Raw genomic sequence first — 18882 nt, forward strand, 5'->3', positions numbered from 1 at the left:
GTTTTGGGTCTTTGTTGCTGGGCGTGAGCTTTCTCTAGTTGCAGCAAGCAGAGGCTACTCTTTGTTGCGGTGCACGGGCTTCTCATTGCGGCGGCTTCTCTTCTTGCGGAGCACGGGCTCTAGGTACGTGGGCTTCAGTAGTTGTGGCATGCGGGCTCCAAAGTGCAGGCTCAGTAGTTGTGGCGCACGGACTTAGTTGCTCCACAGCATGTGGGATCTTCCCAGCCCAGGGCTCGAAGCCGTGTCCCCTGTATTGGCAGGTGGATTCTTAACCACTGTACCACACACCAGGGAAGTCCCTTGGGTCTCATTCTTTAAGAGATTCTTTGAGAGATGATTAGGCAATATGTCCCAGTACTCAAAAGAAGTATAACCATTCCTTCAAGATGTTTTTATCAGAGTATGAGTTCACCGTCATTTCTGGGAAATTGGATGCTTGAAGAATCAGGCTGCAATCATTTGGGATGATCAGTATTGTTTTTTATCTGTTTAGAGCCTCCCTCTCTGGCATCCCCATCCAATGCCATGACAGGTACAGGAAATAGTTCTCTGAACACAGTATGGTTTCAGGTCTCCATGCCTTCAGATTTAAGGATTCTTCTGCCTTCTGTGTCCTCATCTTCTTTAAATTTGATTAGCAAACTCCTCTTCATCCACAGCAGCCCATCTCAGGTGTCACCTCCTTTAGTGAGGCTTTCCTGACCCACCTAGATTGGTAATTGTTCCATCTTCTCTACTACCCCTACACCTTTACTAGTTCTGTTTACCACATTATACTGCAGTCTTTGTTTAGATGGTTATCTCTCCTCTTCCTGAGTTCCTTGAAGACAGAGCACATCATCCATCTCTGTATTCTCATTGCTTAACCCAGTGCCAGGCAATGAGCTAATGGGTACTGTGTGTGTGTTTGTGTGTGTGTGGGGGGGGGTGTGGGTGTGTATTTAATGAAAGTTTGGGAAATCTACCATGAAGTATGCATTATTTGAGAGCTAGTGAGTGCCCTTGTTTTTCAAACTTGAAATCAAGACATACAGTTTGACAAAGGATTTTTTTCCAATTTATGAGTTGACTTATAATAATTTCTATGCGCCAGATACTGTGCCAAGTACTTTACATATTTCATTTAAACTGCACAATAAACCTGAGAAGTAGGTATTATCATCTCCATTTTGAAGATGAGGAATCTGAGGCTCAGGGAGATGGATTTGCACAAGATAACACACAATAAATGAACTGGCATTCTACCCTGGTCTTGTTCAACTCTACATCCTATTCACTGTATGATGTGGTTAGAACCTTAAAAATAAAGAATAATAAATGCCTTTTTTTGTGAAGGATCATCTCATTGTCATATTAATTTTAAGTGGATGAGTTAGTGGGAGTATAGTAGGTGGTACCAGAAGTGCCTCTTGAAGTCATAGAATTAACGTAGAAGCTGTAGAAGTTACATCTGTTGACTTACACAACCTATCTGTATGCCATGCTCAGAAGTGAGTCATCTCTCCAAGCTTACTAATAGGGTCTAGGTTTCGGAGAGGGGTTTAGTCTCTCATTTCCCTGCTGTTGGCTCACACTAACTCAACACTTTGAGGGCATTGCCCATCTACCCTGGGACACTTCTTTCTTCCATCTTGACTTCTGATAAGTTACATAAATGTTTTGCTCTTACAGTCATTCCACCTGACAGTCTACTCCAGAAATTGCAGCTTGTTGGCTGGGGAACTGGAGAAATCTACTTTTTTCAGTTGCTCTGAACGTTTCTTCCATGCTTTGTTGAGTGAATAAGCAGGCACAATTTACTTGGCTATTTTGTTCATAGAATGCTGCTCCTTTAGAAATCAAGCCATGCCCCTTTACTTTACAGATATAAACTTTGTCACCCTCAGAGTTTAAGTGGCCTCATTTAAGGTCACACAGTTTATGGAAGAGCCCTAGAACCCAGGCCCAGCTTTGGAACTGCTTATTTGGTTCCTTTGTGAACGTAGAACACAGTAAGGAATTTCATCTTGACATGGAACATGAGCTCTAAATTTTTACTCTTTGATCAAAGGTACGCTAAACCTTTACACTAAACTTCTAGAAGGTGTCATAAAGCCATGGAGGAGAACAGAAGGAGCACAGTTAATGAAGGCTGCAAAAGAGGAAAAGGGTAGGAAGAAAGAAGGAAGCTTGTTGGCCCAAAGTGACCCAGGCCTTCTTGCCACACATTGGCTCTAGCAGAATCATCAGTCTCTTGAGCATTAAATGATAAACCCTTGGAAGGTGGGGAGCACATGTCACATAGCTGCTTCTTCTTCTGGTCCAGATACTAAGTCAGCAAATAACATTTTGAAGTGAATGAAAGATTTATGGCAACAAATTAACATATGGTATCTTCAAGATATGTTTTAAAGCAGTTAGTTGTGGGTTGTTAAAGGAAGGCGAGGTAGGATGTTTGGTAGAGGTGGAAATCGTTTTTAATGTCCAGTTTGCCTTTGGGCCCCCAGGACTCTACTGTAGTGTGTAAGAAGAAGTGCTCCCACCCTGGTGGATGCAGCAAAGGCGAGGAGGCCTGTTGTGAGGAGTGCCTTCTACGAGTGCCCCTGGAAGACATCAAAGTGTGCAAGTTTGGAAACAAGATTTTCCGGGTATGTCACGAGCCAAGCTCATGGGAACTGTTGTACGATACTGAGTGGTAAAAAGCTCCTGACAAAATGCAGATTGCAGTATTCCATCTTTTGTATATATACATGTGTGTATGTATATAAATGTACTTATTTATATTACAATATTATATATACATATGTATTTAGAATCAAGGACACACAGGGACAGAGAAGCAACTGTTTGAAAATGTGTTTTTCTTTGGCTTTACTTTTGCTTTATAAAATACTTTAAACCTGTAAAACATTATTCCCCTTTCCAAATGTGGTGGCCAGTGGCTGGGGCTGAGCTGAGGATGTCCCTGGATGGTACAGCTGCGGGTACCCAAATGCCCAGGGGCATCTCCGGCAGTTGGAGATGCTCAGTGCTCCTTGCCAAGACCCTGATTCTTTTAGAACTTTTCCACTTAAATTAGTTTTTCGAAGAGAGATTTTCTCATTTGGAAGATGTTTGGGTGAGGATGTTCACAGGGTATGTGGCCAGCAGAGCAGGTGAGTAAAGGTGAGAGCTCTGCCCCGGCCGAGCTAGAAGGGCTGTCTGCTGCCCATCTCAGGTATGTTTTACGTCGTTTTCTAACAGCCCGGGTGGGAAGTTGTGCAGCCACCGTTTAAACGTCTGGATGAAGATTGTTGGCTTTGTCCAAAGTGCTTCCCATCTAGTCTGTTTTCCCCAGAAAACAGACTAGTGGAGGGAGTCTCTCTGTATCTGAAGGCATCATCTCGGGATACCATGAGAATCGAGACCCTCAGAATCAAGTCAGAGACAGAGGCACCTCAGGCCTGCTGCACCTAGCTAGACTTCCTATTACAGAGGTGGAGGGAGAGTCTTGATCCTTACGGCATCTGTAAGAAGCCCTGATGTGTCATGCCTAAGGGAAGGCCGTCGTGTGTGTGTGTTGTGGTTACACCAGGCTTCCAGAGCCACTCACGTGTCCACTTTACACAAAGCCTTCCTCTGTCTCCAGAGCCTCCAGATGCAGTAGGCTCACTCTGATGACAGTTTTGTGTGCAAAGTGCTTTCCAGGCTCCTCGCAGAAAGGTCCTTTCATGTAAGTAGACAAGGCCTGAAGTAATTTACAGAGTCCTAGAAATGTGCACTCAGAGAATTTGCAGTAGTCAGATGCTCTTGGAGACAGACTCAGTCAGAGAAATAAAAGGCACTGGAGAGTAGGTAGTCCTTAAAATACCTTCAAAAAACGAGAAGGAAGAGAAAGGGAAAGCGTCAACATCAAAGATCTGGGCTAGTTTTTCTGTTTTTACTCAAATTTGCCACTTAGATCCATAAGTCCAGAAAGGAATCCTTGCTTTGCCTGTAATCTCCTTTCTCACAAACAAGGATGCACATTCCTGCATGTTCTCCAGAGGTGCAGGGTTTTTGTGACTGGGCATTCGGCAATTGCCAATTATAAATCCAGTGAGTCAAAGAAATTCCTCAAACAGCCCTTTCTGGACTAGAAAATGTGTCCCAAAGTGCTACCCAGCTTTTTGGGAGGAGAGTATCAGACAGGCAGGGACATGGGACAAATGGCTCTTGGAATTTTCTGTCTGGGCTCCACATTTTCAGACGGCTTACGGGTCAGGTGTCCTCCTGGCAATGGGAGTCATATGAATTAGCCTCTGTTCTTCGCATGTTCGTGCCCTGTGTGGGCCAGAACCATGTCACATCTGGGAATAAACTAACCACCTGCGGACATCTCAATTAACTGCTGGCATCTGGGACAGCTTAAACATTTCAGTCCTATGAGATGGAAAAATTAGACCCTTGTGGTTGCATCATGTATGAAAACTCTTGTTTGTCTCCCAGGGTGAAGCTAAGTAAACAGTGTAGGAGGTGCAAGATGCAAATATGACTTGGTTAGATGTACGAGAATTCTTTTTATATCCTGGAGGGGAAATGCACACATACACACACACACCCTCCAATCTAATCTTTCTATCAAATCAGTTAGATGTAGATGAACACCTCAGAGTAATTTAGTCTAATGATGGCATCCATCACTCAGGGTAAGAAATGCTTTCCTTGACAGACAAATTCCAGCCTGCTGGATTAGCTCCCATCAGCCTCCAGCTGATAGCAGAATCCTGTGCTCTCTCCTGTAGGATGGAGAGATGTGGTCCTCTGTCAACTGCACCATCTGTGCTTGTGTGAAAGGCAAGACAGAGTGTCGCAAGAAGCAGTGCGTTCCCATCAGCAGTTGCCCTCAGGTATGTGTGCAGGTTGACTTTCTCTCTACCTGAGCATCTTGAGAACCATCCTGTGTGTGGCATGGTCACCTACCACCTTCTGAACACAAAATCCAGATCCTCCAAAATTGCCGAGTTCGCAAACAGCCACATGTCCCTTGCAAAGCTTGCTCCTCTGCTTTTATGGTTCCCACTCAGATTGTAGCCTAGCGGGACAATAGCTCTTACCTTGCTCCATTTCTTACGGACCTCTCCCAGTACTTTGTTTCAATGTCTCCAACTCCTGTTTGATCTGCTCCCTTGTTTCTTCTGCTGGGTTTTCTGTTGAACATCATAACCGTCCTTTGCATTTTCCTCCTTTCTCTCTCTCTTCTCAAATCAGAATTTTCTTCCCATTAACCATTCAAAGGAATATGTGGTTGTTTATTAGTAAATTTCCCAAGGGGTTTCACCTGCCCAGCAGCACCCTCCAGCCCCTTTACTGAAGTTTTCCCTCTCTAACCCTGGCCTCTGTTGTAGCCCCAAATGGAAATAGCGTCCTTATGGAAATATCTCTTTTCAGAGACCCACAGTTCCAGCACACTGAATAAAGCAACCATTATCTTCCAAAGCATGAGCTTCATTGAATTCACCTCAGCAACTTGAAACCTTTCAAGGTTTTATGCATTTTGGGAAAATGTCAAGCCTATTCAATACCGTCCAGTGAATGAAAAAATACATCCATATATTCAGGACATGTCTTCCCTTCTCTGTTAGAGACAGCTTTTAATTTTATTCACATCTGTTATTATTATAAACAAAAAGTTGCTGTTTTTACTTGAGGGCCAAATGAGGCACAAAAAAACAACAGCTGTTGCTATTGCACAACTGAATAAAAGGGGCAGGAAAAAAAAACCCTAATTAGTCTTGCTTTAAAAAGCCTCAGACATAAAACTGAAAACCTCCTATAAAAGAAAAAAAAAAAAAAAAAACCAGGAGATACAATAAGGAGACTTGAGCATGGTCTGCTTATAAATATTCATTGGGAAAAATGGGATCACATCATCTCTGCCCGTCCTCGGGGAACCCTTGCTGCTAATGAACTCTGGCAGCACATGTTAGTAATAATGGGCTTCCTTATTCTACAAGACAAAAACAGAGGGCTGTGCTGCAGGCGTGATGGTTTTCATTGTCCTCTTGCCATGGGGAGGTCAACGCTCTTTCAGTCACCAGCATCTCATTAGTGTCTCTTCTTTGTGGACCGTATTTGGGCCAGGAGCATCCGTCCCTCCAGGCGGGCCTGTTCCCGCCTCACCCCTCCTCGGCTTGTCAGAGCCCATCAGGCAGTGCCCGGCTCCTGCCCCAGGGCTTACCTTTCTGTTTAGGCATTTTTCCAACCATTCCGCTGGTTCATACTTTCCCTCCTCAGGGACCAGCACAAGCACTTTGGAAGATAACTTAGTTCTACCATGGAAATCCTGTTAAACACTTACTTCCCCTCCCCTGCATTGCCTGGGGAAATTAAAAAAAAATTTTCTGGAGAAGCAGACTGTATTCCTGCTCTGTCCTTCCTGGCTACTACACATCTCTTTTTCCAGAAGTATGCGTGCCTTGTTGAAAAAGAATTTTGTGGTTGGATTCCCTCCCTGACAGTCCCCCAGGGGCAAAGGAGTGCCTTTTTTGAGAGGGACTGAGGGTTCCACTGGGGACAAGGTCGTTATGACACTGTCATCTCATCAGTGGTAATATGTACTGAAACTTTCTCTGTAGTCACAGGACCAATCTTGTTTATTGCTGAGACCACCCCTCTGAGGTGGGTGTTGTTACTAGACCCTTCTTACTGATGAGGTCACAGCGGGTCCAGAGTTCCACAGCGAGTTACATGTAACTCAGGAGCGCAGACTTCATAGCTTGCACTTGATTTATTCCCTGCCTAATTTAGTGATCTGACCAGCCCCATTCTCACTTCCTGAAGAAGGGAGCTGGCTGTTTCTGTCGAGGTGCAGATGTAGGGAATCATAGTCACCCTTTGTTGAGGACTTGGTTTATACAGCTCTGCTCCGTTCTGTTAGCGTACCTGATGCCACCCTCTGGTACTATCATTCCATCAGCCTGAGCCAACCTCCTCTGGCTTTGTCCTCAACTGTTTTCAGTCACGAGAAGCCGAAGGAGACCTCTGTGCCAAATAGAAACAGATAAGAGAGCTCTTGGCCATAAAATTGTCATGGTGCCCCAGCCATGGGAGGGCTGCCAGTTTTAAGTCTCATTCAAACTTGTCATAGCCTTTAATGTACCTTTTAAGGCTTAGCTGATGCAAAAATGAATCAGACATGGTTCTAATTCTTCAATAATCAACTAGTGTCTTGGTTTATTTTTGGTTAGTATGATTTTTTTTAAGCACCTAAATCTATTCCTGATGCAATTGACAGGTAGTAAACCAGTGTGTGGCCTTGACAGAAGTCTTGGGCCACCTCTCTGTGGTCTGTTTCCTTAGTTTCCTATAAAGATGGGAAAGGGGCATCTATATTTAGAGGGTTGTTGTGAAGCATACATGAGATAAAGTAAGAAGAACGTATAACATTCTTTCTACTGTATAGCAGATACCAAATAAATGTTAAGTTCTCTTAAAGATTAAGATGAGACCTCTCTCATCTTAAAAATCTGGAGTGGAAAGGGCTTCCCTGGTGGCGCAGTGGTTGAGAGTCCGCCTGCCGATGCAGGGGACACGGGTTCGTGCCCCGGTCCGGGAAGATCCCACATGCCGCGGAGCAGCTGGGCCCGTGAGCCATGGCCGCTGAGCCTGCGCGTCCGGAGCCTGTGCACCGCAACGGGAGAGGCCACAACAGTGAGAGGCCCGCGTACCACAAAAAAATAAAAAAAAAAAATCTGAAGTGGAAAGAACGTGGCCTATAAAGTCACACAAAATCAGGTTTGATTCTGGGTCCTACGACCCTTGTATTGCGTGACATCAATTTCTTCATCTGTAAGAAGGAAAATGCTCAGCTCATAAAATTCTTGTGCATCTTAATAACACAGATTATAATAACCTAATATTAATTAAACCCTAATATGTCCTTAATATTAACTTATAAAATCCTTACAATTAACCTGATGTTAGATAACCTAGGGGAAATATCTAGTAGGATGTTTGTTCCATAGCATGTGCTTCCTAAATGTTAATCCTCTTCCACATTTCTTTTTCCCTGTGATTCCACTGAGTCAGAGATAAGAAAGATCCATTCTCTGATAAGGGTCCTGAGAATATGCTTCTTCCTTTAAATGTCAAGTATCAACAAAAAATTGAAAGAAATGCAGTAGAGGAGATTACACTGTATTTCCAGAAAGGTAATGGAAAATTACTCAGGATTTCAAAACCCTCAGCCTCATTGGCTTTGACTACATAATAGTGACTTAACAGGGATAGCATACTGCTTTCTGAAAGAAGAAATCAGACTGAATTTGATCCGTAGCACAGATATTGTTCATATGCATAGGCCCAAGCTTGGGTTACTGTTTATTTTTGGGCCCTTCCAATAAGCAAAGACAGAATGAAGGCCTTGCATGGATTGATAGCTTGACAGCCAATTCCCATTTCTATGTGTGTGTACTTGGTCTCTAGAGGGCTAGATTTGGGTATCAGTGAAAAGGTGGAATCCAGACTGTCTCCATCTTCGCTCCATGTGAGAAAAATCACACCAATGAGGCCTTTAGATATTGTATTTCTCAGAGGATAAAAACAGGAAAGCTTTCTGAATGACTCTGCCTGGCCATAGAACCTGATACTTGAAACTTCATTTTTACCACCATCATCACCATCTGGGCATTGAGTTCAAATACAGCTGGGACTGATTTCATTGGTTTGTCTGGTATTAGATTTAAAAAAGAATTTTGTCCTCAGCAGACCCTGTTTCTTAACACTGAAATCTTATTTGTTTTTCTCTTGATTAGGGTAAAATTCTCAACAGGAAAGGATGCTGTCCTATTTGCACTGAAAGTAAGTTTGTTAAAAATATGCTATTAATATTTATTTTGCATTTTATAGTGCAACAAGGAAAATGGTGGTGTAAGTTTTCAGCCTATTTTAGTTCTGTAGGTCTAGGTTGGGATCATCTCACCTTTCTACAGACAATTTAAGTCAATGGTAATCCTCGAACAGAAGTACAACTGAGACAAATGTAGATGTTTCCGCTGGAATTTGTTGCTCTGAGAAATTTAGAAGACAAACGGTCTGATGAGGTTTAGGAAGGACCAGATAACTTCATGTGCCTTTTAACTGCTAATAGCATTTGCAGTCATAGCGGCTAAGATAATGATATCCAGTAAAACCAAACATTATATTTAATCTAGGAGAGATTTTCCTTCTATCATTATGAAGCCAAACAGCTGCCCTTCTTCCTCCCTCACCCCCACCGTTTTGCCCTTTCTCTTGGGCACATCCCCTGTTGCTATTGGTAGAGAGAAAACAAGAGTTCATTAGGTTGGCAGTGGTTTGGCCATCCTGTTATTTTTTACTGAGCTGTTGAAGGTTCTCTCTAACATGGCTTATTCTGAAAGCCATCTGGGACTGTACAGAGAGCATAGCAACAGATTTAATGTCATCCCCACATGTAGGCATGCCCACATCTATTAGCAAACCACTGTGTTAGTCCCCTCACATTCATATGCTTTCAAGATAGCTTTCTGAAGTGTTTTGTTAAAGGAGTAGTATTCATAATGTCACTGTCAAATTAGTATGATAAGCAGGATTAACCAAGCCATGGAGTCTATTAGAAGGTATTTTTGAGCCATTTAGGCTTAGAGAAGTGGGCTTTGATGACAGTTGAAAAGCAGCTTTCACATGGGAACAAGCGTTCCCATTTAGACAATGGATGCATAGGTTCGTTGTATATATTACCATATATACATATATTACTATATATATACACATACATATCTATATCTCACTATTTTTTGAGACTGAGAGATATTAGACAATTATACACTATACACTGGATGAAAGTGCTGGCTGAATTAATGAAAATTAAATTATAGATTTAATAAAAGAATTTTTCTGTAAAGGTAAGGAAGTACATAAAATAACTCAAAGGAGGCCAACCAAGTATGACTTAGTAGAGCCTCGGAATTATGCAGAAAGAAGAATTAGCTATGATTAACACACCAGTTGATCTTAAAACATGTGTATAAACTATTATATTTAATCATCTTCCCAGAGACTCTCTGAGGAAATTTTGTTTAGGGATGGTTTGGAGGCCGCTTCCAGCTTCATTCCTTTTTGGATGAGCAGAGTCGAGTCTAAATTGATGAAGTTTTCCTCTGTATCCATGTCGATGAAGATGTTTGCATTTCCCTAGAAAGTACCTCCTAGTTGAAGCAGAGACAGACTTTAATGAACTCCTCAGATCTTCTAGCTGACCCTTTCGATTTGCATGGACACAGATAGGTTACATCTGCCCATCTCACTGCTGTCAGGCAGGAACACTGCTTATCAGCGTAATAAAAACATATGGCCAGTCTTGTACAGAAACAGCCTAAATCTTGAATTACCTGACTTTATGTTGCAAGAATCAAGAAGGATGATTATTGAGATCGTTGAGAGGAAAGCTACATTTCATTATTAGTTTATCCACTATGGGCTAGACTTTCCAAATATAGAATACTGGTGGCTTATTAGAAAACAAAAAGGAAAGAAAAGAAGCATAGAAGGATGGGCGTGACGAAACTAAATCAAGTTTGTAACTGGTCATATTAAATATTTATTGTACATGTGTTGTACATTGTATTGTAAATATAAATGTTGTACATGTGAATGAGTCTGTGACTTCTGTCACTGAGAGAGGCAAGTTGGCAAGGGAGAAGCCACCCAGCTGGAGGGGCACCAGGGAGATCACTGACTCTGTGCACCTGCGTCCAGCAGGTCAGTGTGGGAAGAGCCCAGGCGTGTGGTTCTTGGTCCAGATCGAGATGATATCATCAGATGGTGATGTCTCAGTTTCCTTTGGTGTTCTTTCCATCTGTTTACTCTCTCTTGCTCTCCAGCAGTTCTTCCATCAATGCTGTAAAACACATTCTATTTGTAGAGGTTTATTTATTCAGATCGAGTTATGAGATGGGATGACTTCCAGTTTTTTTAAGCAATGCCCAGATTTTCATAGCACATTCAGGTAGACTTATTCCAATGTCCTTTAGCTGCGGCCAAAAGACCTCCTATTTTGAAATTCCTTTGTCATTATACCCAGGATCCAGAACAAACCTTAGAGCTCGTTTTTTCCTCCTATGTCAATTATGACAGTTCTTCTGGTATATGGGTTCCTAGAGCAGACGAACGAAGGTTGAAGTCCAAACTAAGGTTAGTGTGTTCTAAAACCAGAAAAATGACCAATTTCTGTCTCATTCAAACAAGATCACACGTGCACATATATACCCCATTAGTTACTGCAGAGTTTTCAACCTCAGGATTGCTGATAGTTTGGCCAGATAACTCTTTGTGATGGAGACTGTCCTGTGCATTGTGTGATGTTTAGCAGCATCTCTGGCCTCTACCCACTAGATGCCAGTAGCATCCCAGCAATATCTCCCGACATTTCCAAAAGTCCCCTGGGGAGCAACATCACCCTTGGTTGAGAAGCATTGGTACTGCAAACAGGGGTAACAGTGTAGGTGAATCCAGAAATAAACACCTGTGGTACTAGTAACAGTAACTTGACTCTTAAGACAGTGATTAGATGAAGCAGGAGGGTAAAGTGAGGCTGACCTTTGCTGATGTAAAAAGTGACAGGGTGGGGGAACTTCCCTGGTGGTCCAGTGGTTAAAACTCCTTGCTTTCACTGCAGGGGTCACGTGTTCGATCCCTGGTTGGGGAACTAAGATCCCACATGCTGCACGGTGTTGGGAAAAAAAAAAAAAAAGACAGAGCAGAAGCCTCTGGATTTAATTGAATGTATTTCTATATTTTCATTGCCTAGCCCTAGAAAAAAATTGTAAAGGCATATTATATCTTGATCGATTCACGTCAACTAAACCATCTTTGCTTTAGTTGCTAGGAAGCTAGAAATAAATTTGTGCCCCATCTCTAACAGCATGTGGTTCTTGAGTAATAAACTTTCTCCTGACTTTGTCTTATATGTCTACTACCTTTATGTGTTTTGGATTATTTAGCATGTATGTGTGTAAACTACTTCCAATCCGCTTTTGGAAGGAGACAGGAATAAATACTTAGATAGATATATATACATACATACACAGATAAAATGGACTGATTACATAGCTTCAGATCTAAAACTTACTTTGGTTATCTGCAGTGAGATGAGTGCTGCATTGTTTCCAACAGTGACATTGCCTTGTCTGTTTCTAAAATCCCACAGAATTCCTGCTTTATTGACTGGCTTAATCTGTCTTGGTAGTGTTTCGGGCTCTCTCAGACCTCTGAAAGGAATAGTGAAGAGAAAACTCGAAGTAAACGTGTAGAACATTTTTAGTCTTCTCCTTGCAAGTCAGTGATAACAGTAATTTATAATTTTGTAGGTAATAAGCAGTAATTGAGACACAACATTGTTATATTCCTTATAGTACAGTAGTCTTTGGGTTGGTCTGAAAGGCCAATGATGATTCTATCAAAAAAAAAAGTCCTTTTAAAATCAGACCTGAAGGAAGTATGAAAAGGACTACTGTCTTTTAATAACATGGGACATTCTCTCTTTCCAACTGAAAAGAATTAAATTTTGTTTAGATGATTTATTTAAAGTAAAATATTTGAAGTGAGCTAAACAAACTTTATAAAGCTTTGGTGCAAATGCTGTTTCCTGCCAAAGTATGAGCTGTAGCCTAAAGCGAGTCCTGCTTTCCCTGAGCTGAGTGTGATGGGATCATGAGTTGGGGGCCAAGAAGGCCACTGTCTGTTGTATGTATAGCACTTGGTTTGTGTGAAATGTTATCTTACTGTGTGTTGGCAAACAGTAGGTGGAATCTTGACCTAGCCACCCAACAGAGACCTGAATCAGATAAATTCTTTGCTGGCCGAATGTCTGTTTTCAGACATGGAAATGGTACTTAGTAGCAAAGTTTTCCCTGATAAAAGAGGGAGGTGTGTGTGTGTGTTGGTGTGTGTGTGTGTGTGTGTTGGTGTGTGTGTGTGTTGGGGTGTGTGTGTGTGTGTGTGTGTGTGTGTGGAGAGAGAGAGAGGGAGGGAAAGAGAGACTGACTTTGAGAAAGAATTTATTCTCTTAACCATCTACAAGACCAGAGGCAACCAAAGGCAGTCCAGACATTGATGCCCCATCTCCGGTCTTATAGATTCATTAAGCTGTGCCTGTAGCTACATCAATCCTCATCATCAGAATCCCAACCCCAAAACCAAGTTCACGATTACGTAACACAGAGGAGGGTAGGGTATTCTGAGCACAGATGTGCTTTTAATTGAAATAACCTCAACTACATGTCCCACAAGTAACAGGAAATATCAGATTTCAGCAACTCAGGGTACAAGGAGGCTCACAGTTGCCAGGTGACTTTTTAAAACCCCCAAGGGTTAGATTTCCAGCTGTGCCCAGCACTGGGGTGCCTGCTGTCCGAAAGGGGCCCTGCCTGCTGCGTGCACCCACCACGGGCACGGTGGAATTGCCCTGCCTGGTCTTAGCTCACCTTTTTTAAGTCCCTGAGCATCCCTACAGCGATCTCCAATTAAAGAGTGGTTGTAAGAAGGGGAATGCAACAAGTTAATGAAACAGTGACCTTAGGGCCCATTTTATGAGAAATCTCCACTGACAGAGGTTCCGCAAATTAGTAATTCTGTGTTTGAGCCTCCAAGACTGTAAGCAACTCCAGGTCCCTTAACGCCAAGAGTCTGTCTTTAACTCAGGAAAGCAAGGAAATTTGAAACCGGAGCTCAAGATGCTTGTAGAATAAGAATTTGTGGTGTTGACTTTAGCCCTGCTGAGGAGGAGGAGGAGGAGGAGGAGGAGGAGGAGGAGGTGGTGTTAAGCTAAGTGGCCACTGAAGTTAGCCTCCAGCATCTGGAGGTGGGTTTGTCACAGCTCCCAAGGCCCAACCAGCAGACAGGGTGGCAAATAAAACCCAACTGTACCGCACGCGGCGGCTGGGAAACCCCACGCAGGCAGAAGCGGCAGTGGAAGGGTGTGAGGAAATCGGTTTGTTTTCCATTTTGTTTGCAGTTCTGTTCTACGGGATACTGTTACCTTCAATGTTCTGGCTGTAAATTGATGCAAAGTTGGAGGAGCCTGAGGTTATTAGGGGTTATTATCCACCACGTATTGTCAGTTTCTACAGGGTGTTAGTAACTTTGTCAGTTCTGACTGTTTAGTTAACAATCATCATTATGGAACAATAATGGCAGTCATTGTAATAGCAGCAGCAGCTAATATTTATTTATATTAATAAACAGCCCGAACACTGTCCTGGGCTATCTTTGATCTTTTTTGATCCTCACATCCATTTCATTGTCAAGAAATGTTATTAGCTCCATTTTACAGCTGAGGGAACTGAGGCTCAGAGGTTAAGAACGATGCCCAAGGTAGGTAGTGGAGCCCAAATTCCTCCAATGAAGTCTGGCCCCAGGGCCTGGGCTGGAGTTTCTACCATTGACTTCTTAGTCATTTTGTTCAGTTTGACAACCAGGTGCAGTTAGGAAGGGAAGAGAAGGTCTGAAGGGCTTTACAACTGGGGGGGATTAGAGATTGGAGAAGGATTTTAGGAAGAGTTTCCAATTTGATAGTGTTTCCCTCCACGCCACCCAGGGAGAAAGGTAGACTCAAGTGCCCACGTTTTCATCTACCTGGCGACACCTCCACCTTTCTGCTCAGGTCCAGAACAGTTGGTGACTCAAACTGGCGTGGTTTTTCCATGTCCGCTCATTTTTCCAGGTATTTTTTTCCTTCTGGCAACTCAAGGTGGAGGTATTTCCAGCAGTAAGTGAAGATCTCCCCAAAATTTCTTACTTACAGTGATAAAATACATATAGTTTTAAGTTTGAAATCACTGTGTATAAATTCCATTGGGAGTAAGAAAGAGCAGAATTGCTCTGCCAGTCAAGCTCATCATCATTTTAGCATCATGGAACTGTATAAATGAATGGACCTTAACTATGAGGTCAGCCTTTCTACTTCTTAGATGAGGAAACTGAGGCTCACAGTAGTATTAACTTGAAGAGCTATGACGAAAACCTGCATTTGTTTACCTCCTTCTCCAGTATTCGTTCTGTAACATCATATGGCCTCCCTGGATTTTTGCTTGGGAAAGTATTCTTAATACAGATATACCATAATTAAATCATTCAGTTAAAAGTTATTCTCTTGCCTAATTTTGAAAGAATATATCTTTATACATAAAGATATGTATAAATTCATTATTAGACATCTGGCACATTTGGCCAAGGCTGCCATCTTGAATCTCAAGGAAGATGCAAATACCCAGTTGTTAAAGAAACTTGTGACCAAAACCTCTTAAAAGTGGTGCACCTAAAATACCCCTAAGTGACAAAACAAAGAATACAAATCCCAAACTCTGAGAAGTATACTTTGTGGGAAAAACTGTATAATAAATTACACATGACTGTATGCAAAGCTGAGGCAGATTTATACCTCTCTGGAGGTCACATCTCCTCTGAATCAAATAAGAACAACAAAAAATTGCTACTCTGCTGCCACTACAATTGCTCCTCTTACCAGCCGCGATTTATTGAATGTAAATCTGTGTCAGGCATTGTGATAAATGCTCTCCGTGCATTCTGTCACTTAATCCTCACAATGATCCATGCAGTGGAAGCTATTGTTATACCCATTTTACAAATGAGAGATCTGAGGGTCTGAGAAATTAAATAAGGTGAGGTCAGCCAATAGCCTGGTCCATGTGACTCCAAAGCCCAAACTTTAAGCACTATTATATGTTCTTTGTTGACTACATTTTTACTCATTTTGGAGGTTTACTGCGAAATATATATGAAGTTTGCCAATTTCTTTCTTCTGTACATGATTAAGGGCTTCTATTTGAGAGCAGCTGTATTTGCTCACCTTTTAAAACCTTATCTATATTTCTGAGGTCACTTCACCTCTTCAGCTTTTTGGATTACAATACTTGAATTGTAACCTTCTTTGGGAGTTTGGAGATATGACTCATTAGCTGCACTCGGTGGTTCCCTTTGATGTGAAATTCATATTTATGAGTAGTATCATCCTTTTCCTTATCGCAGTCCCCTTCTTGGTTAATGCTCTCCACCCCCAACCATTGCTCCTTTCCTCTGCTCTGCCCTTTCATATCTCTCCTTAGTACACACATCTGTTCTGCTTTTACTTTACACCTTTTCATCCTGTGAGCTCACAGCCCTGCCTGCATCTGCAGTTACTCTCTCATTTTGGTTTCACATTTGTCCAAACTTCCAGGTCCTTAACATAGGACTTCTTGACAAGATATGAATATGGTACGTCTCAGCTTCTAAATTTTTTGGAGAGTACATTCTTCTTTCACAAAGGAATGTATTTGAATTTGATTAACAGTTGCTACCTTTGATTCTGTAAATTATCTGGGTTGGGAGTTGGATGGAGAGATCAATGGCTGTTTCCAGCCCCTATCTGTTGACTGAATTTTGGCACCCCCTTTATCCCAGCTGCACAGGTTTTGAGTCTTAATGTTATTTCTCATACTTTGGGCATTTCTCTCCCTTGTTGATAATCAGTCATCAGGTCTGGTTGATTGTCTCTTTGCGTGTTTTTTCTAATAAATAATTTCTTTCCCATTCCCACGGCAGCCAGAACCTCATCCTATTGCCTGCAACTAACTCTGTCTTTTCTCCGTCGGCCCCTTCTGCATACCACTGTCGGAATCCAAACTTGGCTTTCACGAAACCAATACCGGCTTCCTTCACTGGTCTCTCTCAGAATTTCCCAAAGTTTGTTTTATAAAACTCTAGTGCTGAGGGATAGTAATGAATAAGATTTTCAAAACAAGGTTCTGTTATTAAATACGTTAGGGAAATGCTGGGTCAAGTAAACTGGAATTTGTTTCCTCACTGCAGAATTCGCAGAGCCCTTTCTATGCCAATGTGCAGGGTAGACTTGCAGGAGGATGATGGAGCGTAGAGTCCCTCCCAAGCTAATTTGGGCTGCAGAGGTTTTTTTATTTCTACTTATTTTGGCAGAGTAACAGGCAGGATTGATGTTTCATAGGAAACATGTTAAGAAATGCTGGTTATCTGGAATACATTTAAACTTCTCAGGCTGGCAATAAATCTCAGGCCAATTTATTTAGACGGCTTGGGTGTCTTACATCTCCTGAAGCAACTACCCACTCTGGGCAGATCAGTCTCCTGCTATTCTTGTGCAAGCTGCCTTCTCTCCCATGTCCACGACTTTGTTAACATTCTTCTTTTGGTCTAGCGGCTTACTCCATTCTACCCCCAAATCTACATTTGTATGTCTTTTATAGATGAACTAAACTCACATTGTCTTTTCAACACATTTCCATTTTATAAGTATGTTACAGTCTTATCCAGCCCTATTTCAGCAGGCAGTGGGTATCTACTTGCTAGATTTGCATAGCATTTATAATAATACAACTAATAATGACTACTCTCTAAGCATCTATTATACTTTGGGCACTTTTGCAATGCTATCTTTGTCTTTATAACCACCCTGCAGAGTAGTTGTTCTTCAACTCATGTTACAGGTGAACAGACTGAGGTTATACAGGTAGTGTGCGCATGTTTTTGTAGTCATTGGGTAGCAAGACTGGGATTCAAACCCAGGGCTCTCTTCTAAGCAACTTACTTAATGTTCACAGAGCTCTAAGGTGGCTTTAAAGCTGGAAGATAGGTTAATTTAGAGATGTGAAACCCATCTTTTCACTCAGGTAAGAAGTCCTCTTTACTGATAGATAGCGATTTCTAGTTTAAAGAGGGCAGACATTTTAAGGTCAGAGCTTGGATGATAGAGTGGCAAAAATGCATCTTCTATAACAAGTTTGTATTAACACCCAATGAGTTTCCAGCATTCTGGAAGGTGCCCTGGAGGACATGGATAAAAAGCTGATACAGACCCTGAGTTTAGGAACTTGTAATGTGGTTGGGGAGATGAAATGTAAACACATTAAATGAGAGAACCGTGTAATATAGTTTTTAATTAACTTCTAGATAGATGTCGTTAAACTGAAGTTCATGAACTCTTAGGAGGTCATTGATCAGTCTTAGGAAAGGGTGTCTGTGAGCCTCTACATTTGAGTGGATATACTCATGTGCACTTGGAAGGAAGAGTGTCTATACATTTCTTCAGATTCCCCCAAAGCTCTCTAATCCCAGTTTGTTAACAACAATGACTGCGTAGGATGCTGTGGTATAGGGTGTAAATGGAAACATCAAGTCATGGTGTGGGAGGCACTGGCTTCAAAGCCACAGAGATTAGGTTGGACTCTATCTTTACTGCTATTGGCTGGGTGACCACGGGCAACAAGGAAACCTCTCCAGACTCATTGCTAAGAAATTAGGGTAATAGTATATACCATGTGTAGAGAAGTAGTGAGGATTAAAGGAGATAGTGAAAATATGGAAAACATCTGGCATGGTACCTGGTGTAACCTAGTCACTCCAGACCAAGTTGCCTTGACTTTTGCTAGATTTATTAGTTTCCTATTGCTGCTGTAACAAATTATTACAAACTTAGTGTCTTAAAAACAGTACACATTTATTATCTTAAGTTCTGGAGGTCAGAAGTCTGAAATGGATCTGAATGGGTCAAAATCAAAGTATTGGCAGGGCTGCATTCCTTCTCGAGGCTCTAGGGGAGAATCCGTTTTCATGCCTTGTCCAGCTTCTAGAGGCTGCCCATTTTTCTTGATGTGAAGCCTTCTTTCATCTTCAAAGCCAGCAATGGCAAGTTGAGTCCTTCTCATGCTGCAGCACTGTGTGACACTCACTTTCCTGCCTTCTTGCTTCATTTATAAGGACACTTGTGATAACATTTATCCTGCCTGGAGATAAATACCCAGGATAATCTCCCCATCTCAGGGTCAGCTGGTTAGCAACCTTAATTTTATCTGCAGCCTTAATCCCTTGTCCTGAGAGCATTAGTTAATTATT

At 42.0% G+C, this 18882-nt stretch overlaps 1 protein-coding gene across 2 annotated transcripts in view; it reads left to right on the forward strand.

Annotated features, from left to right (window-relative positions):
* The window catches only part of BMPER (BMP binding endothelial regulator), a 265901-nt gene that overhangs the window by 153083 nt on the left and 93936 nt on the right, over positions 1-18882 (forward strand). For both annotated transcript variants that reach the window (XM_019925711.3, XM_073809815.1), the window contains exons 9-11: positions 2487-2627; positions 4743-4847; positions 8754-8799. In XM_019925711.3, the coding sequence (XP_019781270.1) occupies positions 2487-2627; positions 4743-4847; positions 8754-8799 (292 nt within the window). The remainder of the gene's footprint in view (positions 1-2486; positions 2628-4742; positions 4848-8753; positions 8800-18882) is intronic.

The sequence above is a fragment of the Tursiops truncatus genome, chromosome 9 (genome assembly GCF_011762595.2).
Source record: "Tursiops truncatus isolate mTurTru1 chromosome 9, mTurTru1.mat.Y, whole genome shotgun sequence".
Lineage (NCBI taxonomy): Eukaryota > Metazoa > Chordata > Mammalia > Artiodactyla > Delphinidae > Tursiops > Tursiops truncatus.